At 50.0% G+C, this 23012-nt stretch overlaps 1 protein-coding gene across 7 annotated transcripts in view; it reads left to right on the top strand.

Annotated features, from left to right (window-relative positions):
- The first annotated feature begins 3211 nt into the window (after nt 1–3211).
- wnk3 (WNK lysine deficient protein kinase 3) overlaps nt 3212–23012 on the top strand; it is a 45586-nt gene continuing 25785 nt past the window's right edge. For 5 of the 7 annotated variants that reach the window (XM_029246514.1, XM_029246513.1, XM_029246512.1 and 2 more), the window contains exons 1-2: nt 3213–3855; nt 15567–16707. In XM_029246514.1, the coding sequence (XP_029102347.1) occupies nt 16015–16707 (693 nt within the window). In that variant the 5' untranslated portion in view covers nt 3213–3855; nt 15567–16014. Of the gene's footprint in view, nt 3856–4962; nt 4979–15566; nt 16708–23012 lie in introns of those variants that run through there. The other 2 variants (XM_029246511.1, XM_029246509.1) reach the window with 2 other exon arrangements.

Raw genomic sequence — 23012 nt, 5'->3', positions numbered from 1 at the left:
TGTATGGGGGGTAGCTGCTGTAGTGTCAAATCCTGCAGACAGGTCGAGGAGGATGAGGACCGAGGAGAGGGAGAGGCGGCTCTAGCCTGGCCGTGTCTGATGCTCTCCAGTGGGCTAGAGCTGCCTCCCTCTCCTCGGTCCTCATCCTCCTCGACCTGTCTGCAGCATTCAACACTGTCAACCATCAGATTCTACTCACCTTGGGATCAAAGGAATGGCACTAAGAGGGTTTGAGTCCTACCTATCTGACAGATCCTACCAAGTGGTCTGGCAGGGCTCTCATTCTTCTCCGCTGCCTCTCAACTGGTGTCCCACAGGACTCGGTACTGGGTCCTCTGCTGTTCTCAATCTACACTTCCTCCCTCAGCCCTGTCATCACCTCCCATGGATTGAAATACCACTGCTACGCTGATAATACCCAGCTCTTCCTCTATGCCCGGATCATCATCCCTTTCCGCGTGCGTTGCTGCCTCCTTGTCGGACATCTCTCCATGGATGCCTGATCACTACCTTCAACTCAACCTCTCCAAAACAGATCTTACACCTCCCAGCTGGCCTGTTTTCCTGTCTTGATCTCCCAATAAAACTGGACAACTCACTCATTTTGCCTACCTCCTCAGCTAAGAGTCTGGAAGTGATGATTGACAAGTCTTCCTCTCAGCACATCAAAGCCACAACCCGGACCTGCAGATATGTCCTGCATGACGTCCACAGGAGCTGTCCTTATCTCACACTTGACTGCCCAAACTACTTGTCCAGGCCATGGTGACATCCCATCTGAACTGCTGCAACTCATCTCTTGTCTGGCCTTCCCGCTGCTGCCCGTGTTGTGTTTGACTTGCTGAAGTGTTCCCATGTATCTCTTCTACTCGTTTCTCTGCACTGGCTTCCTATAGCTGCCCGGATCAAATTTCAGACCCTGGTTACAGCCTACAAATGCATCAATAGAACTGCTCCAAGGTATCTACTACACCCCAGCCAGACCCCTTCGCTCATCTACTTCTGCCCACTTGATGGTCTTGCGCATGAAAGGTAAAGCGCGGAGGTTCTCGGTTCTGGCTCTGGTGTGGAGGAATGACCTCCTCCTCTCACTCAGAACTACTGAATCTCTGTCCACATTTAAAAAGGGTCTGAAAACTCACCTCTTCCAGACTCACTTCGCCCATGATCTAAGCTCATGTAAGGTGTAAATGTTCATACACCATAACTTTATGATCATGCCCAGATAAGCCTTTACACAGTTACTCGTGCAATGTCAGTAAATGTTTGTATATCTCAAAAAAAATAGTAGGAAGGTGATCAGAGTAATTGTTGATATTCTGAGTTTTATGCAGCTACTCGTGTGATGAACATTGGTGTATATGGTTGAAAGAAACAAACTGTCATTAAGAATCACATGTCTGCAACTATGTCTTTCTCCTAATGTAATGCACAAATTGTATTTTCTATGAGATGTACATCCCTTTGGAGAAAAGCATCTGCTAAATGAATCGATGTAAATGTAATGTAAATGTAGCTGGTGCCTTGCAGAGCCTGGGCTTTGTGTTTAATCATGGATTTGAATCCATTCTAATTTGAGTTTGCATGTTGTTCTCTGTGTGTGTGTGTGTGTGTGTGTGTGTGTGTGTGTAATTGCCTTGTAAGGGACTGGTGTTCCATCCAGGATGTAGCCCACCTCATACCCTGTGCTGCCACGATAGGTTCTGAATAACTGTAACCCCAAACTGGACAAATGGTTACTCATGAGGGGGGCGTGGTGGCACAGCGGGCTTGACCAGGTCCTGCTCTCTGGTGGGTCTGGGGTTCAAGTCCTGCTTGCGATGCCTTGTGATGGACTGGCGTCCCGTCCTGGGTGTGTCCCCTCCCTCTTCAGCCTTGTGCCCTGTGTTGCCGGGTTGGGCTCCGGTTCGCTGCGACCCCACTTGGGACAAGTGGTTTCAGACTCTGTGTGTGGGTTACTCATGATGGATGGATGGATCAATGAATGTTTGTCATTTTGGCAATTTTACAATCATTACTTTTTGACCTGTTTGGTATGAAGTTACCAGTAGCCTACATGTTTTTTTCATGTACAGCATTACCATATACACCATACTGCACACTGGATGTTATACCTTTTAGTTTTAAGAAAGACTTCAGGTAGATTTTGCCATGAACTACTGGCTGAATTAGGGCATAATTTCACGTTTTCACATATTTCCAACCTGTAACAGTTCTAAAGGAAACTGCTGCAGCAGACAAAATGGCTGCCAGGAGCCACTGACACTGGGAGCAGTTTTTTCTTTTTTTTTTTTGCTTCATGTTATAAAAATTATATAAAGCTTACTATATTATAGCCCAGATATTACAGCAAATATAACAGCTTTAATATATTACAGCAAATATGAGTCAATCTGCGAGTATTCTCGTTTTTCTTTTTTAAAATACTGGTTCGTACTTTGAAAATAAATCAAAAATGAATATTTACTACTTTGTATTTTTAGCGCATGTTGTTTGCAGATTTTGCATAGATACGCAGACGCGGCTGATAATCCAGTTCGTATGAAGAAACTGGAAAAACCAGAGCAAAATGATGTTTATGAATCATCATCATGTCACCGAATGTTCCGTTTCCCTTCTGCTGAACTTGTTTCGGTTACTATAATAACCTGGTGATTCTGATTCTAGTCATTTCGTGAGATGGGTTGCGGTAAAGTAACAATTATTGTACTGCGAATGTGATTTTTACAACTAATCATGGCTATTTAGTTCATTTCCTTGGAGCCGTGCTCCGCGGTTTAGTGCTTTTATACATCACTGCGTGGCGTGAAAAGTTATAAGACGCCAATGCCTGTAAGTAGCAAATTATTTCCGCGCACCGGATCATGGCGGTACCACGATTGTACCACGTTTGTTCACGTAAACCCGGAGAGCGCTCTTGAACGGAGCAGCGGCAAGAAGCACCATGGACAGCGGCAGTGCGGCGTCCTGTCCAGCAGGCGGCAGCACAGCGCAGAAGTGAGCTGCTTTAGCACGCGGCTCAATGGTGAACGCGGGCAGTGAGCGGTCGCGCGGGGCTCCCCTCATATTCACCGGCACTTTTACGTCAAATATGACATGTCCACGGGGAGCGGCCGTGTTGTGTTGTCCGCTTCTGCCCGGAATCGGGGGGGGATGGGGCTTCCCAGAAAAAAAAAACGGCACGGTAAATGCACACCGCTGCGTCTGTGGCGGCGTCTCGCGCGCCGAGAGCCGTTGGGACGCGCGAAGAAACGGTTCCTCGAGGTCGAAATAAGTTTGAAAGAAAAAAAGAGAGAAGAAGTTAAATTGCAAAGCGCACCACAAAACACCGGAGATGAACACAAGGAGAGCGGGGCAGTCCGCGCTGCACGACGCCGGTTCCGCGGCACCGGCACACGTTTACTGTTTCGCACGGTGACGGTGCGAGTGGCAGCGAGATGGTGTGACCCGTGCGCGCGACCGCCGCCTCGCTCATGAACGCTCGCGGTGGAAGCGTAGCGGGGGCGCGCTGGAGATGAGAGACGCGCGCGCGAGAGAGAGAGAGAGAGAAAGAGAGAGAGAGAACGAGCACGAGCGTTTAGTGGGTTCGCATCGCGGGACACGGCTGGCCGGTGGGCCGACGGCTCCGCGCCGCGACAACGGCTGTTTTTATCGGAAACGCGAAGCGGGCGACACGGGAACGCGCTGGAGAAGGAGACAGAGCGCGTGCGAGACGAGGCGTCATGTTTCTCCACGCGGCAGGTGTACGGACAACCGAGTTGGCTGCGGGAAGCCGCGACTCGACGCCCGGCGGCGGCGGCCGGACTCCTGCTTCTCCCGGGGCTCTGTGAGCGCGGAACCGCCCGGCGGCGCGAGGTATTTACTCGTCATGATTCGACCGGGAGCTGTTTGTACACCGGGCGCTGTGTCGTGTGTGTGTGTGTGTGTGTGTGTGTGTGTGTGTGTGTGTGTGTGTGTGAGTGAGAGTGAGAGACACTGTGTGTCCCAGCGCTGTGGGGGACGGAGCCGCGGGAGATACACAGCCGTGGCCGCACGATCATGCCGACCCACATACGATATTATTATATACGACACGCAAACAAACACACAGAGACACTCAACAATCGCTCGCTCTTACTGTACTGCATACACACACACGCGCGCGCGCGCGCTCTGAGAGCGCAGGTTCTGCGGCTCGTGTTGTCCTCGCGACCGCGCGTTTTCCCGGGAAACACGACGTTAGAGCCGCACTGGCGGTGAGCGCGGCCGCAACGCGGAGACACACGCAGCTATTCATCGTGTGTTTAATCGCTGCTGCTGCTTCAGCCGGGCGAGCTGAGCTGAGCTGAGCTGCGCCGTCAGTGTCGTGTCGTGTCGTGTCGTGCCGTGCCGAGTCTGGTCGGTTGGACACCGGCGGCGGCGAACGCTGGATGCGGCGCTGCGCTGGAGCCGTGGAGACAACAATGGTCGTGCGCGTGTCTGTCTAGATCTGTGTGTGTGCGTCTGTGTGTGTGTGTGTGTGCGCGCGCGCACTTGTAGGAGCGAGGATAGAAAAGGGCTCGTGTTTTAGTTGTGCATGATGATCGAGCAGATGTACCTGGTTTGGTTGTCGACGGGCAGGTGTGTGCACGCGCGCCGGTGCCGCGGCCTCGGTGGGCACAAGCTCTCTGCTTAACACAGCGCACCAGCTCAGCACGAACCAGAATCCTGATAGGTGTGTGTGTGTATATATATATATATATATATATATATATGTGTGTGTGTGTGTGTGAGTGTGAGAGAGAGAATTCGTTACCATTTGGTAAAGAGATGTACGAGGTGCAGAGAAAAGATGGCATCTGCTAGCGACAGCACAGCACTGTCATCGGTGACAGGGAGCTGTGCTAAACCTCACAGAGGCCTGTGTGTGAAGGACACATACATACACACACACGCAGTCAGAGGGATACTCCATCACGGAAGGAAGGAAGGAGGGATGGATGGATGGGATACAAGAGAGGTAGGGCACCACGCACACACACCCTGCCCCTCAGTTCAAAGCGCACTACACATTTCCATGACATAATTCTAACTTGGATGTTTTGCCCTGTCAGTGAATCTTTTCCTTGAAGTGAAGTGAAACTTGGACTAATGGCATTTTTCACAGGAGATGCTTATTATGCAACATACAATATACTGTACTATATACACACACACACACACACACACACACACACACTGTCAGAAACCACTTGTCCCAAGCATGGTTGCGGCAAACCGGAGTCTAACCCAGCAATACAGGGCGTAAGGCCGGAGGGGACACACCCAGGACAGGACGCCAGTCCATCGCAAGGCACCCCAAGCGGGATTCGAACCCCAGACCCATCACACAGTGTTGTTCCTAACAATACTTTGTTTTCTCTTTCCCATTGCTTTGGTGGTAATATTGATTTGTAGATGTTCATAAATAGTGAACTGCGTATGATTTAGTCTGTATATCTCTCTATATTCCAGGCTTCTGTCTTTTCCACATTTTCTATATATACAGGTTGCCTTTGGGAGTGCCTACACTTACTCGCTTTTTACCTTTTCTTTCTTAACCCAGTTACACGTATGCAAATGAAAGATGTATACCAGATAGAACGTGCATCACTTTCAAACGTTAGGGATTTGTCACGCTTTGGTCGCAGCTTTAGTTCCACATCTTCTAAGTTATGCTTTATTACTTGTGTAGTTTTTCGCTCTTGTAACACACATGATTTTGCAGTATTGTGTGTGTTGTGCGAGTAATACGAGTTCTTCAGTGATCACCACCCTGTTCCGTACAGCACATGGGCCAAGACGACGTGGTGACGTGACTACGCTGTAAATGTACATGGAAAGCGTACATGTACATTTACACGCTGTTAATGTGTTACTCCCAAATGTGTACAAAAAACACAGAAGACTGTAGTGTTTTGTCCTGGAAGACAGAAGTGTGCGCTGTAAAAATGGATGGTAAGTGACAGACTGAAGCTAGACTAGCACACCTCCTCTTCTCAAGATATGGCGAGAGCAGGTCTGGGCAAAAAAGTACATCTATTGAGATATTGTTAGGAAGCTGTTAAAAACAATATGCGTAAAATGAGGAACCGGGCCGGTAGGACGACAAAGTGGCCTGTAATAAAATTTAAATAACCCAAGGTGATTGTGTTTGGTAGGGCCAGCTATAAAAGTGCCAAACCACAATATCAAGGAGAGTAAAAACAGTATGTGACATCTGTTCCATACTTAAGTGTAAACTTTGAAAGCTCTATATTGCTGTGTGTGTGTGTGTGTGTGTGTGTCTATAAACTACAACTGAATGCAACTTACGTGTCACAGTTAAATGTGCTCTGTGGCTTTTTGGGGTGTGAATAAATGACGAAGTGGTGCTACATGTATTTCCCCCCTGACATTTTGTTCCAGAAGAGCACTATAGAACTGAAAACTGAAGAAACCAGTAGGTGATGGGTACGTTGGGTTTCCCCAGTGCTTTATCGGTTTGTTAGGGCCTACGGTTGAATTTAAAGATGACATTTAACAGTTTAAATAAAGAAGCTAAGTTAAGCAAAGCCCGTAGGATCTTGTGTTTGAGTTCACTTATTAGAAGGAGCTAGAATGAAATGTTTCCTGTGTTCCTACAGCACGATATTTCCCCAACAGTGTTAAAATGTAAAGAAGCGTGGTAGCAGATCCTTTCTCCTCTTCCTTATTTTCATATTCTTTCTTAGTTCTGCTCGTCCCTCTATGGTTGTTTTACTTAACAGCACCTTTCTGGGTGTGAGTTTCTCTTGTAGTGTAATGAACTTCCAAATGGCGCAACCCGTTAAAGTCGCTTATAACACCGTGGTAAATGTCAGAGGTGCAGCATTAAGAAATGAGGAGAATGAAGAACAGAGGAAGGGAAAGCAAGAGTGAGGTTTCATTTTCAAAGTCAACAGCAAAGTCTTAGGTACCGGTGAATGAGTCAGAATTTCCAGAGTAATATTGATGGAAATGAGATGTTTAAAGCCTGGCCTGTAATGTACACGCGTGTGCATATAGCTGCCCCGTGGAAAAACATGTAAACCTATAGGAAAGTTGTTTTACTACAGTATCAGTCCAATGTTTCAGACCAGTTGCTGCAAAATAGCTTTTAATTGCTAGGAATTGGGTAAACCGGTTTGAGGAGGAGCTCATCTTCCTTGTCTTTTTTCCCAACTCTTCTGCAGCAGGTCCCAGAGATGTGGAACCCTTAGCTGTCACTCCTCTGTCGCGTTCAACCCATACAGGGATTGCGCAGGTTGAAGGGGTGAACTCAAGCTTCCGACTGGTACTGTACGTATCTAGAGTATGTCTGTAACTCGGGTTTCTTTGGCCGGAAAACAAACACTGTTCTCGTGGGACTGCAGCACTTGTCCTAGATACTCATGGAACGGTTTTGACGACATATTTTATAACCCATGGAAAGATGGATCCTGAGTGGAGTGGTCGCGATGAGGACGCGTATGAGGCCATGCTCGTGCGGCGAAATCGTTCAGTCGGGCATGTTGTGTGTCGTAACTGAGATTTATAGGGTATTTCCACCATGTGCCTCCTGCCCCATGGACTCAAACTGCAGCCTCAACATGCTTTTCCTGTTTCTGTAAGTGACTGAATTAGAGCAGTCAAGTTACACCTGCCTGGTTCCGAAACACATCACAGCAGCAACGTACTGTTTATGGAAGACCGGGAGGACTTTCTCCTCTCCTCTCCTCTCCACCTTGGTGGAAGAACTTTCCACTGATTCTCAGCCCTATCACACGCAGTGCAATTAGATGCATTAATAGCGTACCACGGTGAAAGCAGGGTGACTTGGGTAAACCGGACAATCAAGTATAATGTGCAGTAGGGAGTTTACATTGTGACGTGAATTACTGTGTTTGTATGTCAGGTCTTGTGAGTTTAGAGGTTCTGGGTAAGTTATAGAACAAACCAGATACAGGTCAAGTGACGGTGTAATACGCATAATGGGAAACCAAGTTATTTACGGATAAACTGGCCCGCTGTGGCTAAAACCGTTCCAATACGGAATACGAAAATCTTATTTCTTATCCTGCTTAACCTTAAAACTGCAGAAATGCAGTCAGCTGTTGATGTTGATCACAATGCGCAGGATTGATAAGCGCAAGCGCATTTAAATAGTTTGTCGGATTGTGGCGAGCATATTTCTGCAAATTTGAAGTCTGGGACATTCAGTACAATATGCATAAAGTGCCGCGTAGAGCAGCCAAAGTGGCGGTGTTTCCGCTGTAATCCTCTTTATCCGTGCGTGCTAAGGGCCAGGCCACGGGGCGGTGTTTGTCTGTCGCGGAGAGGACGGTTCTGGCAGAATGACCACTCCGTGGAAACGCAAACTTTCAGCTCACTTCGCTCCCCTGCTGAAACGCACGGTGAGACAAGGAATTGACATGTGCATGTGTCACATTGGAGTTGTCCGGAATTGCCATATCCCTTAGTAGGTAGGAAGGGTAAGCGCCGTCAGGTGGAGCTCAACTGTCGGCAACCATCCGTGTGGGTGACTGTAATGAGGGACGGTACGCAGGTGGCTCCGTCACCTTCAACTCTTTGGATTACGGCGGAGAGCACGTGCAAAGTCGGTGCACCCGAAGCCGGATTCAAACCCACACCTGAACGCGCAGCTCAGGAAGAGCAAGGCACTAGATTTACCAAAGGACAAAGGGGCGTAGCCTTTCGCGTGTATTTCGGTGCGACGATAGCGAGAAATGAACCAGTTCACATTTTCAATTAAAGAATAGTGCGCCGGTTCTCCGGCGGACCCTCAATGAAACTTCCCCACGTTCCCCAGTTGTCGGTCTCGCCCTTAGCGCCCCGTCTCGACCGGTTCCCCGGCCGCAGAGCCAAACTGAAGTCCCGCAGTCCGCGAGGAGCGTCCGTCGGTGCCGTCCTCAAGAGCCTTATTGAAGTCCACAGAAGGCCGAAGGCGAGCGCAGTTTTTCGCCGAACCACGGAGTACGAAGGCACCATTTTCAACCGCCATTTTGGCGTGTGGAGCGTGTTATCTAAGCGAGACGAGTCGATGAGGACTACTCCTCGATAGAGTGCACTTAGGGCAATAATTTAAACGCCTATGTCAGCATTTGTTAGAAGAGAGCATACGTTCGCTGGTTTCCGATGCCGTGCCTAACCGAACCCGTCCCACCACAGCACCACAAGAGCATTGTGCCTTCAGCGGCGTGGCGCCCTCGCACCCGTTCCCTCTCCTTATTCCCCTTATCTCACCATCTGGTCCCCCCCGTGCCCCTCTTCCCACTCCTCTGCTCCCAAACAGGGCCTGGTTTTGTTCACGTGCAAATTAAGCTGCAGTCACTGCTTTCATTCACATGAAGCCTGGCACATATTTTAAACCCCCCCCCCCCCCCCCCCCCCCCCACACACACACACACATTCTACCCCTTTCATATCCTTTCGTGCTGCCCCTCACTCTGTCTCACATTTTTCCCACCCTCTCTGTCATCCCCCCTTTTGTATGTCATCCTTGAGACCCCCACTTTTCAGTGTCCGGTTCTTCCCCCCCCCCAGCATACACTTTTTATCTCCCTAAAGCCCCAGTGTATGTACCCCCCCCCCCGTCCCCTGCCTTTGTCTCTGAGCTCGGTCCCAGGGGATTACAGCTTGTATGCCAGTGAAGTGAGCGATGAAAAGAGAGGGAGACATAGACAGAGCGCTAGAGAAGGCTGGGAATGTGGCACATTTGTTGTGTTTGGGATTTAATGAATGTGTGTGTGTGTGTGTGGATCAGGGAGAAATATGCTATGTGTCTGCGTGCGTGTTTGGTATACCGGTGTGAGCATGATCAATGGTTTTCGCAAAGTGTCTGGGGTCAGTAATTTAAGGAGGAGGTGCAGTGAACATTTGCATAGAGCGCGGCGCAGTGGAGCCAGCGAAGTGTGCCGTCGTTGAAAGGCACATCTCGTAGTTGAGGAACCCGCGAGTCTCTGCACAAGTTCTTTGAAAACTGCGAATGCCACGAAGACGCGCTCCGACAAAGCAAGGCGTGTTTGTCTTAATGCCTTGAGTTCGGAAGTGTGTGTGTGTGTGTGTGTGTGTGTGTGTGTGTGTGTGTGTGAGAGGAGGGAGGGAGGGAGGGAGAGAGGCCGAGAGTAGAGAGTGTGGCTGCTGAGCTGTAACAGCTCCATCCAGTATGCAGGTTTTGTAGGACCTCCTTGCCCTGAAGATGTTGGCAAACAAGTGGATGTTTAGAAGAAAAATGCCCCCCTCCCTTCATTATCTCCGCCGTCTTTGTTCCGCTCCTGTTCTCTCACATACTTTTCAGTTCAGAACACACGGGCTTCCTGAAAAGTCACTTAACCACCCTACGCTGATGTGTTCGCGTAAACCTCAAGAGGATGACAACCGATTTCATTTAGATCGACGATACCAAAGCAGGAATTTATTAGACGGTCTGCTTTATGGCGAAGGCGGTCATGTTTTATGATTGATGCAACTTAACAATGAAATGAAGTTATTTCCATTTTTTTGCTCTACCTCTTCTGTCCTCTTCATTTTGTCTCCAGACAGTTAAAATGCGACTGGTTGCAGAGCCATGGAGAGTGCGTGCGCATGTCGCTGTGTGTGTAGGCCATCAGCTCCATCTTGAACAGGAATTATTGTTTTTATTAGTAGTACTAATTAATTTACTACGTACTTAGCTGGCACCTTTATCTAAGGTGACCTGCAATGCTACATACAGCACGATGAATTCCCCACAGTCATTGCTGCGCAGTGTAACACACACACTCTCCAATAGGAGTGTGAGAGAACTGGAACGTAGCATGCAGTCCTCCACCTGTCTTCTAACGCCTCATCCTACATGATGTCTTCTGTCTCTCTCTTCTACTGCTTTTATCTCACTCTGCGTGTGTCCCGGTGTCTAGGAGAAAGAGAAATGAGAGCGGTTCAGCGGAACGAATGTGTGTAGAAGCGCAGCACACGCGCGTAGAAATGTGTGCGGACGTACACGTCTCTTACAGAGTGCAGGCCGGCATTCCCGTGTGGTCCTGTCGCTGGAGAGGAAACGGGTTCCCGATTCGGTTCGTGCTGTCGTCTGGCCGTTTGAGTTTACCGTTCTGGCCGTGTCGATGGTGTGTGTGTGTGTGTGTGTGTGTGTGTGTGTGTGTGTGTGTGCGTGCTTGCACGTGCAATGTCGTAGAGGTGTGGGAGTCACAAGGGGGCTTTGGTCAGAGTTCCTGTCCTCCAGCCCTCCCCGCAGAAAAACTGGAGAGGAAAGCTGTGCCGTACAGCTTCGCCCCATTTCTGTGAGCGTGGACAATAGGTTGTGAGGAGCCAAGATGCTGAGATGGCGAGCGAGGATCTTCCCGGCTCTCGATGGCGCGCGCGCGTGTGTGTGTGTGTAAGTGTGTGCTGCTCGGCTTCTTGTCCACATATTCCTGGCTATTATTCACAAACTTAATGACCGTGGGAGAACCTCTCATGTTTATATGAGTGCAGGCCTGACCTGTTCTCTACTCCACTTGTAGGGGGATTTGTTGCGATGAAGATGTCAGTGAAGAAATTTGGGTAAATTCTGCGATCTCGGTAGCGCCAGCAGACGGGCGAACATCAGCGGATGTGCACAGCAGCAGTCGGTTTCTCTTCCCCACCCCTCCTTTACATTATGTTACTTCTTAACCACAGAGGGAAAGACAGGAAGGAGCATCGTGGAAGTATCCTTGGCCAGTGATGGATGTTCTGCTGTGCTGCCATGCTAAAGGAAGGCTTTGTACTGAAGATGTTCTGTGATGTCTGTGATGAGGGTCTTTAAAAACCGTTGCTAGAAGTGAGCAGAATAAAAAAAAAAAAAAAAAAAAAAAGTGGTTAAGTAGCGCCGAAGGACTTGTTCTCCAAGTTTAATTCAGACAGGCTTTGGCGTGTCACTCTTGTGCGAGTACTTTAATTTGTTGAGTCGTAAGAGCCGGCCGCGTCCGTGGCTGAGACAATATTTTAAGCTCTCTCGGTTTCTTATGAAAACATCTGCTCGAAGGAATAAGATTAGAAGTGGCCGCAGCCCGCTGGTTATAAAAGGCAGGAGACGCGGCCCGAACTCGCTGTGGTGAGACGGTCGTGTCGATCCGTTGAGCATGTGAACCTGCGCTTTAATAGCCTTCGAGGAAGTTTCCGGCAGCGGGCACAGTTTGTCAAGCACGTACTGTACGTACAGTGTGTCCTTCATTGTGATGGAAACGGCCTTGAGTCTTTGGAGTCCCAGTTGCGGTTGTTTGTTAATTTAACTGATGTTTCTCCGGAGACTTACAGTGGTCGCTTTGCACGCTAATCCACTTAATATGATTTATCCATTCATACACTCGAGGAATTTTTACAGTATCAGTTGAACAGGGGCACTATGGCAGGAAGTGGGATTCAAACCAAAGACCCTCTGACATGCAAAGCAGTAGTCCTGAGCACTGCACTGGCTGTTGGCTCAAATTTGCTTTATTCTGGTTGTGATTGCAGTGTGATTTCACCTCTTTATACATGTGGCACAGACATTAAAGTTTTCCTTAATATTCAGCTAAATTAAGTTGCGCCAGTTCCTGTTATGACCTTCAAGAAAAGTTACCAAATTTAGAAGGCAAAAAATATATTCTGAGCTTCTTTGTAATTATATTGGTATTGAATTGAATCATTGAATTATATAGTTTTTTTTTTTTTTTTATTGAAGCATTAGCATTTTTGAATAAAAATTTTTCTTTAAATTGTTCCTTATAGCAAATCATATTTTTTTCCTTCATTGTTGACTTTGCATTTAATGATAATGTGAGCAATAAACCAGCAGTTATTATTATAAGTATTTTGCAGGTCCGTTGTCAGTACAGTAAATATATATACACATATTTACTTAAATATGACATGAATATATTTACATGCATTATTGTACTTAGTGAAATGTCCTGCAAGTCTTTAGCAAATGTGTGTTGACTTAGTGACTCCAAGAAAAAGCATCTCTGTAATGGCTTGTGTTTTATGTGGGGAAACCCACATAAAAGCGTTTCTGTTTCGTTCTCATGTAATGATTACGGTTCACACCTGATTCAGTGCATTTTTGACTAGAAGCTGTCTTCCATTGTCTGAAATTCCTTTTCTGGTTCAATATGTGACTGAAATGAGGATATTTGCAGCTAAAAACGGCACGTGTCGGTTTTCAGGGAATTACTTCCTTAAAAAAGGGGGGTTTGTTTTCGTTCCAAGTTTGTGTGTGTTGTGGTGTGGGTGTGTGATTCACGTGGGAAATGTGCCCGGTGTAGAGGTTTGTTGCACAAGGTGAGGTGTCACGATTTCCACTTAATTAACCATAATCCAGATGTTGTCCAACATAATAAAGGACTCGACTGCCGAACGCTGCCCTGCGATCCTCGGTTATCGCAGAGGGATAGACTGCAATGATGGACCGGGAAGGAACACAACGGGTGGGCAGAGCGAGACAGAAGGGCTCCTACAACATGAGAGGCCTGTGAATAGCGCCCCCTGTCCTCCAGAGAAACAGCCGTTCACGTTCGTCCACTCCAGAGGACGTATTTTGTTACGGTGGCCATTCCGCGCTTTAAATGGTACCCATGTCGGCAACTGTGGCTTGGACTACCGTCCAGAACAAAAACTGCCCAAAAACCTTCCTTGCTGTATTTCAGGAGGCTGCGAAGAAGCGGACTCTTGGGAGCGCTGGAAGTTCAACTACAGTTAATAGATCAATGAACAGCCACAGTAATAACAGCAATAATTTTTATTATAATACACAGCAGTGTATGAGGCACAATGCTCTAGGCCCATTGTGTCCATGTGGGTTGAGGAACTGAATGCTACTGTCTGTGATGAATGTGAAAAAATCAATTTGTTAGTGGGTGGTCCCTGTCTGTTCCTGTTGCCCGCCTACCGCCTATGAATTAAACACGATGAAGCGACCCACACCGCCTCATCCATTTTTAATCATCGCGATCCTGTATTTGAGCGAGCGCCATATTACTTAATGGATCCTCTGAACAGAAGCCCCGTTGTCTCCTTGGAAGTACAAGGCGTAGCGCGCGCTCGCTCGCTCGCTCCTGATCGAAGATTTCTCGCGTCGAGCTCTTCTTACCGCGAGGAGGCGGTCGATGGCCGTGCCGTAGGGAGACCGCGTGGCTCTTACGTGTGGCCGCCGGCACGCGGCTGGGCCTGTCGCTCACGCTGCCATTTTCGTTCCACGCGCGGTTCAGCGAGAGGGCAGCCGTCCCACTGGCGGCAGATGCGCGTTGGCGGACCAGGGAGCTAAAAGGGTGAGCTCCCCACTGCGTAACCTCCAGTAGCAACGGTCAGCTCCTGGGCTGAGCGGTCGCTCGCGCCGCTCCGCAGACGCACGAGCTTGCGCGCGCCCCGGCGCTACGTGAGAGGTCGGGTTGGAAACGGATTCTCCGCTGCGCCCCCACATCCCTCCCGCTTTCATGTTGCGGCGATCACCTCCTTTCCGCATCCACGGTGACGGACAGCCGGCGAGGCCACGTTGCGTCCAGCGGGAAACCGTGGAGCTCTCATCCAGCCAGATTAGTCTCCCCACAGTCAAATAATGGCAGTTGAACAAGACGCACTGAGTTTTCCTTCCTATCCCATTCTCAGGAGTCCTTCCACTTCCCTTTTACTGCTTGACTTTAGCAGAAACACACTGACTCTGTGGTGACGTTTAAAATGTTTTAACCTGGATATGTCTTACGGAAAGCAACAGCAGTGAAGCAGCGCGGACGTTTTCCGCATCCGGTGCAGTTAACAATGCAAAATAGATGGAAAATGCGTAACTAGAAGAAGGCAAATGAGGATACAGTGTAAAAATAAACCTGACCAGAAAGTGAGTTGCGTACATGCGTGACTCGGAAGGAAGACCTCGTAATTAAACCGAAACCGCTTTTGACAGGTCTTCCTCGTGCGTGCTTTCTCGGCGTGACTCCAGCCCCCTTCATGTCCTGGTCTTTGTTGACTGCTTGTGTGTTTCCGGTGTTCTGCAGAAACAAAACTGCCTGCGTCTTTACCCCGAAGCGCTGCGGGGCAGAGCGGCGGGCCGTGATGAGCGGACGGCCACACCCACCACAACGTCACATGTGCACTCGTGCTCCGTTGTGCAGTCAGCACTTAGTGAGGAGCGGTGAGGAAAAGGGAGACGCTAACGCGCTTCCTCTTCACCTTGTTCACAGTGCTGGGATCTGGTTGGAACCCGCAGACAGGCTTGCGCAGTCGTGCTACTCTGAATAGTCTGACTCTGAGATTGTACTGCTGAAACGGTGTTTATACTATTAAGTAACACATTTGTTCTGTGTTATCGGTGATTTTATTTTTTCTTTTTTCTCCCCCCCCCCGTTTTGGGCTTTTGGACTGTCACAAGCATAGAAGGTGTCTCGTTCCTCCTTGATGCTCCACTGGTTCCTTCCCTCAGCTGTGTTCTGTTCACATTCTTGCGATCGCATTCTCTTGTTCTCAGTGTGCAGTTGCGTCAAATGTAATGTATAAATGTAATGTGGAAGTAATATTTTTTAACAATTTCTTTTATACTGTCTTTCAATTATTCTGACACTGTTTTCTTTTTTATCCAGGGTTTCCACAAAGAAAGTCATCGCTCTATGAAGATGTTGATGTTCAAGAGGACAAGGGACCAGTCTGAGATTTGAGACTATTATCTGAATTTTTTTTTTTTTTTTTTTTTTTTTGTACAGACTTACTTGGGATTCATTTTGTTGTGTTTATTGAGCAAATTATTTTTCAGGTGGTGAAGGGAGGACTGGGTTAGGGCCTTGGAGGTGGAGAGGAGCAGTGAAAGCATAAAGAGCTATACAAGGCGGAGTGGAGACGGTGCTGCACCCGTGCTCGCTGCGGTGAAACCCGGGGCGCGAGTGTCTCTGACTCTCGGCCACCAACGGTTGCACAGACAAAACTGGTTGAAACGAGCAGGCAGAGAAGGAACCCACAGAAAGACAGAGAGACGGGGGCTGATCGAGAACAAGGGGGCAGGTGGGAAGGGAGGAGCAGGGTAGGCGGTCCCGCATGGCGACCGATCCCGGAGAGCCTACCTCCACCGAGGACTCCTCTGAAAAACCTGATGGAGGTCAGGAGAGGGAGGCAGAGCCGGGGCAGGGTGACGGAGGGGCCCACGAGAGGGAGCGCACCCGCAGCACCCCCTCTGACTTTCCCTCATCCCAGACGGAGGAGAGGAGAGGGCTGAGAGGAGGAGGAGGTGGTGAGGACGAATGGCACCCCTCCAGAGTTCTGTCCGTTTCCACACCTTCATCCCCTGCCCAGGGCGGCAGGGTAAAGAGGGAGAAGAAGCGCTTTTTCCGAAAGAGTGTGGAGATCTGCGAGGAAGAGGATGAGCCCGATGAGGCCTTGGTGGCAGCGCGGAGCGCCCCGCACCTGGACTCCTTGGCCTTCGACTCAGTTTTCACCGATAGCGGCCCACAGCAGACTCCGCACGTCGCCGCGTCTGCTGCCCCTGGGCACGACGGCCACAGCCCACCTACCCTGGATCCCGGTAAGAGTGCGCCTGCGCCCGGCTCGACGCAGAAAGGCAAAGAGAGGGACCGGGAGCAGGAAGAAGAGGCAGAGATGAAGGCAGTGGCTACCTCCCCTGGAGGCCGCTTCCTCAAGTTTGACATTGAGCTGGGCAGGGGTGCGTTCAAGACCGTCTACAAGGGGCTGGACACGGAAACCTGGGTGGAGGTGGCATGGTGCGAGCTGCAGGTGAGAGCGGTGCCACCCGTCTTTGCCGTACTGTACGTCACTCATTTGGACTTTCACAGGGGAAGAGCAGAGACCAGGTGAAAGGAGCTCGTGTCTCTGTGTACATGGTTGGAGCGTGAGGGAACCTGTGTGGTGTAATTTGGGAAATCTCAGCCTCCTCTCTGCTTGCTCTGCGCTCGCATCTTACCTGAGGCTCACACTGTATCCTGCTTCTTTCTTTACTCAACTTCTTGGTGTTTGTGTTAATTGAGTTGGGTCACATCACCTGGTGTTTGAGGTGTAAATGGAAAAATGCCAGAACGAGGGTTAACCACTCCTGGGTTTGAGTGACGTACCAAATGGTTAGTTCTCCACGTGAAAATACCTACATATATTGTACTGTGGCTTTTACTAAATATCTAATAGATTAACAAGGGAATATAAAGGTTAATGACATTGCGTTGTCAATAATTAGGTGAGCTCATTAATTGAAAGGTCACGGTAGAAAGTAAATCTCAGGACTTCTATGGCAAACTTAATAAATTGGAAGTTCAACGCATTCTTTAGCAAAGCGTGTAAAGCGACAGGGTGTCTAATGGCCTGCAGTGTTGGAGAGAGTTGCTCTTTGTTTTAATGGTGTGTTGCACGGTACTGTGTGGGGTTTTTTTTTTTTCCAATGTGAGCAGCAAGACCAGGACATGTTGCTTTAGAACGATGCTGTCAGAAGCCTTTTGTACTGTGCAGAATGGCTGTGGGAGCAGGATGAGTTGGGGGAGAGAAACAGGTGGCGAGAACAGCGGATGAGGGAAGAGGCAGAAGGATGAACGAGGTTCTCGTGTGTCTCCTTTAGGTACGAGCAACAGCGGGGAGGGATGAGGGCGGGCAAGGGAGAGAGATGCAGGCGGACGCTGGCAGGGAGACTCTTAAACGGGAGCAAAGTAAACTGAGACGGTATGGAGCCGGGGGGTGCAGTCATGAAGACTGGTGGGACTGGTCTGCAGGGATGGACATTGGCAACAGAAGGTTGGAGAGAAAAACAGTGGCAGGAGACCCATTTCATGGGCTGATGATGTCATAAGCAGAGATTTCCCTACCTCTGTGTTGGGCTGCTTTATAGCGAAGAAGATTTCGAACCTTGTGTTTCAGAGCTAATTCCACCCAACTACCTTGCCTAATCCTTGTGTGAGAGGAGCACAGGCAGGTCAGGCAGCCTGCGTACGTAACACGCGCACACACACACACACACACACACGCACACACAGTCTGTGTTCCGTTTCATTAAATACAGAGCCACGGTCCTGAAGCACCACCTCGGTTTTGCTTCTGTTTTTAATCTTCGCTACCGTTGTGGTTGTTTGACTTCCGGAAGCGGGAGGTCTGAGCTGTTACATACAGCTGAATACTTGTTATTGTCTCTGTCTCTTCTGTCCTCGGTCCCAGTGCTCCTATTGGCTGCCGATGGCCACACACTTCCTGTTTGCCTACACACACACACACACACACACACACACACACACACAGATGCAGTCACCTCACACTTCCGCTGTAGCAGTTGGCCTGAGGAGAGCAGGCAAAATAGGTCCCCCTGTTACGGAACCGGGTCGGGTGCCTGTTTAGAGTGCACGTTTGCGTTTGCCTATCGCATCTCGCCGGTGCTTCGAGGACCTGGACAATGCTGCGAACTGGGGTGTAATCGTGGTATTCCCTTAAGCGCTTAAAACAGCGTCGCTCTGAACTCGCCACCTGAAACGGTCTGCAGCGTCCTTCCCCTGCGCTTATGAATGGGCGCCGTACACTCGCAGGATTGCCAATGTCCAATTATTTCATGTTGTTCCCCTTTTCAGACACATCGGGTTGTGAAAGTGAAAACGTGACCTCATTTGAGTGTGAAAAAGAAGCGGGTTTCCACCCATGCGGGGGGCATTCCCTGCAGTCCTCGTACACGCAGCTAGGGAGGCGCGTAAAAGGCAGCGCGTATGAGACACGTAGACACGGAGAATGTACCGCTAGAAATGTCCCCAGCACAAGTCGGTGCCGCTGGGGTCGGGGCATGGAGAAAAGTTTTATCCTTGAGTTTGCGGCCAAATTGGGAGAGGAGACTGTTTTTGGAAATGACACGTATTACAGAGGGAAGGGCGCTCAGCCCAACGGGGTGACCGGAGGGAGAAAAGACACATTCACTCCAGTACTAAGTGACTCAGGATTCCCAGACCCGTATCTCTGGGCGTTAGACAAAGAAATGGAGAAGGCCGAGCGTCCGCAAAGAGACGATGACGGAGAGAGCGAGGGGGACGGCGAAAGAGAGAAACTTAACTGTTCAGGAGGGGCCAAACAGGGTGAGGGATGGTGAGGGATGAGCTAAACGGAGGATTACCATGGCACCCCTCCCAGAGCTGCTGTGCACTGACTGATGCTAACTTAAAGAGCACTCGCTCGTCCATGTCGTGATCTACGAACACACACACGCACGAACACACTGGCCGTAGACCCAGCGTGTCTTCACCGGCCCTTTGCTTCCTGTCCTTCCTGTTCTCTCCAATCTCCTGCTCCAGTTCCTCTCATGTGTCTCTCTTTTGTGTTTCCTGTCACCTAAAGTGTCACTAGCGTCAGGGCCAGAGTACAGCGATAGACATCGTCGATAGGATTACGGAGAACAATGACTGGCCACGATTAGTGTGCTGTGTCCGTATTGGCAGTATAAATAGCTGGGCCCGGTCTTCTATCTGTCATGTAGGCCACGGTCAATAGGAGAACTGCTGGAAGACGGTGGAAATGAAAGTGGACTGCTTTGTCCTTTCACAAATCCTCGTTCTCAAGCTCATAGCTGTTTTACCCCTACTTTAGTACTTTACTGCCACTGTTTAATTTTAATTAGCGGGAAGTTGAATGCAGACCAGCAGTGAGTTTGTACCGAGCGAACGTCTGATGGAAGCCGACCAGTCTGAGCATCGCGTCCTGCACCTCGTCGTTCAGGTTCTAACAAGGAGAGAACAGACTCAAGGGTATGCAAGTAAACAAGGACACATTTTGGCAGCGGCGTGCTCGTTTTCATCTTTTGAATTTCTTTCAATTTGCCGAGATTCAGTCGGATGGGAATAAGGACGCACGCACACGCGAGATGCTGTTCGATGGGCATTAGTTGTATGAGCGCGTTCGACAGTTTGAGGAACAGAAGTGCGTTGCGTGGCCCTCCCGATCCGACAGCCAGGGAGTGCAATTCGGGGGTCGCGTCCTGCACAAAAGAGCCTGTACACACACAAAACGCATAGCGTGGGCACTCCAGTGTGCCTCGCCGCTTCGCTCCACGGTAACGTCGGCAAAACGGGAACGTGCTCCATTATTGCATTTCCATCACCTGCGTCCGCTGTAATCAGACTAAACAGCATGTAGAAATGATAATTCGATGTAAATAGCGGCTGCTGCGCTCGGTACAGCTGTGGGACAACGGCGCGGAGATGAATTTGTATAACACCTTCACGAAATAATGGATGGGTCCGGCGCTGCCGCGGCCTACCCTGAATGCTTATCAGTCTTGCGTTGGCTGCCGTAATCCCTCCGTGATTAAGACAGGCGGCCATAAGAAGAGCCTTCCGGAAGCGCAGCAGGCCCTGTTTCTTGCCCGCTGCGCTGGTTTTCACAGGCTGGGGACACAAGGGAGCACAACGGACAAGTTACGCACGCTTGTGACGTCACAGGAAAGCGACGCACCTGCTGTCGGTGGGGGGGGGGGGTTGGGTCTGTGCTGAAAGCCAACTGTAGTGAGTAACAGGTGGAGCAGCTGCAGCAGGCGCCGCACGTTAAGAGCAGAAAGTCTGAAACGCAACGTTATGCGCAAGGGGGGTCCATTTCCTGTTACAAGGTTACCCGCCAAAGGAACGATGCGGCAGCTTTGATGAAGCTGCAGGACGGCAGTCCTGTCCGGGCTTCCTCCGTGGTTTCGGACGCTCCTGTGAATGAGCTCAGCGCTCCCGCGTGGGGGCTCTGGGAGCTCTGGGATCTGCGCACACACCGCTGCCAGCGTATGGCCCTACCCCGGTTTTCAGAAGTAGTGCCTTTAAATAAAACACGACCTGTGGTTTTCTGACAGAGTCGCCCTGTGAGAAGGGCTCACAGGCCTCGGGTCTGGCGGAGCACGTGGATGGTGCTGGACGATGGCAGCGCAGGTAGAAGCCGGCTGCGGGCCGGGGCTCTGATTTGTGCGGTAATCGGGCTGAGATCTGCCTTTTTACAGCGAGGAGTCCATCCTGTTAGTGTGAGCTCCCGTAGATTACTGTAATCTCATCTCCGCAAGCAGCCGTTCCCCGCAGCCGTGCAGCGAAAAGCTCTCTCCCCGAGTCCCGTGCCGGAACGAACGTCAAAAGTAGAAGTCATGGATGCGCGGTTGAGTGTCGTCGTGACGCAGCGCATTATATCGTTCTCTCTCCTCCCCCGTCCATCTCTCTCGCTCCGTCTCAGTGTAAGCTGTACATGCAGGGTGGCTCCGGGGAATTCGGGTTGCGCCGAAATGAAATGATGTTGCTGGTAATGGTGAGATGGGTAAAATTTACTCTGGAGTGTTTTTAGGAGGCTTAAGTTTCACTTCATTTAATAGGGCAGCAGCCGCCGGTCACATGGTCGGTCACGACCTCGCTCACGGGACCAGGCAGCAAACGCGTTCCTTTGTCCCCGGCGCTGTGTGTAGGAGCGGACGGAGTGAAGCGACGGCCGTCCGGCTCTTTGGATCCACAGCAGCGGTGCTGTGTGGGCGGAGTGGGGCCAGCTCAGGACTGAACCTGTTTAGAGGGTGTGCGTTCGGAATACTGTGCGCCGAGCGCGTGAGCAGGGAGGGCACGGGTAACGCGGCCGTCCCGTGACCTCGGTGAGGTGTTTCATGCTGCGCTTCTGCTGTCATTGCCGCCCTGTTTAAATAGTAACACCACACGAGGGGACCAGGACTCCTCTGTACACACCTTATAAATAAGTCATCTTTAGAAAAAAAAAAATTCCACTCTAGTCGAGACAGTATTTAAAATTTCAAACAAATTTGTGCATATGAACTACAGAATGGAGGAGAGTGACCCAAACAGAGGGGTTCATTGTGTCGCTCACGGATGTGCTCTCCTGCTGGGAGCGGCAGTCGGCAACACGAGTGCGTCTCGCCGGCAGGCAGACTGACTGCCTGGATGCAGCAGGACAACCGTGGCATTCTCCACACGCCGCGCCCAATACAATAGGCGTCTTTCAGTCACCCGCTCGCCTGGCCCTCCATCCTTCTCTGGTTCTCCTGCTACCCTTCTCCTTGCCCCCCCTTCTATACTGAAACGAAGGTTTAGCTGACATCTTTATCGAAAGTGACATTGTTAGATGTACTGCGCCAACTCCCTGCGGTCGTTCCCCTTTTGTATACAGTGCAGCAGTGTAACGCACGTATTCACAAACGACGGGACACGTAGTCATCAGCAGTTCACCTGAAAGACGTGTCTTTGAACTGTGGGAGGAAACCTGAGCACCCAGGGGAAACCCCTACAAAGAAAGAACGCATCAACTTCCCACGCAGACTGAGCAGGGACCGAACCTATGTCCTATCACACTATCCAGGCACTGTGAGGCACCAGCACTACTCGCTGTGCCACCGTGGTGCCTGGTCTATACACTATACTAGTGTAGTACATGTAGGTCCCTGGGTAAACGGTACCGGATGGTTTAATTTCTCAAAACTGTCAAAGGTTTTGCATTCAGCCTTCCTGTAAAGGGGTTCCTTCCTGAATAAGAGCCATAGTGATCTCTGGTGTGTGATCTAGGGCATCTCTTACCAAGTGGTGTGTGTGTGTGTGAGAGAGAGACAGAGAGAGCAGGGTGTCGGGTCACAGTCATGTGCCTGTTAATTAACATAATCAGCACAGCAGACTCTCAGTGACCTAGTGGTGCTGCGCTTGCTGGCAGAGGAGTGGCGGCAGGGTGACAGAGCTGCCTGGGGGGGCGGAGGGGGTGGTTTGACGAAGACTGTCAAAACGGAAGAAAGTCCAAGGCCGGGGGAATCGTAGAAGCAGCAGAGCTCGGAGACGAGAAAGTAGGGAAAAGCTGAAACGGGAGCACGGAATTGTCACAGAACTGCAGTTGCTGCCGCACTCGTACCCTGGTCCTCGGCTTACAAACACAACTGGGACCAGAACTCTGCTTGTAACACTTGTTCATAAATGCAAAATAACTTTTACCACTGAGTCACAGTGAATAAAAGCTTATTAATACATATTTCCCTTGATATTTTGCACACTGGTTGTGTTTTGAGAACCTCAGATAAAGGTATAATAGAAACGGTCTCTGTAGGAATTTATTTTTTTTATCTT

The sequence above is a fragment of the Scleropages formosus genome, chromosome 19, assembly GCF_900964775.1.
Source record: "Scleropages formosus chromosome 19, fSclFor1.1, whole genome shotgun sequence".
Taxonomy (NCBI): domain Eukaryota; kingdom Metazoa; phylum Chordata; class Actinopteri; order Osteoglossiformes; family Osteoglossidae; genus Scleropages; species Scleropages formosus.
The sequence above is the reverse complement of the archived record's forward strand: the minus strand, read 5'-3'. Positions and strand labels throughout refer to the sequence as shown.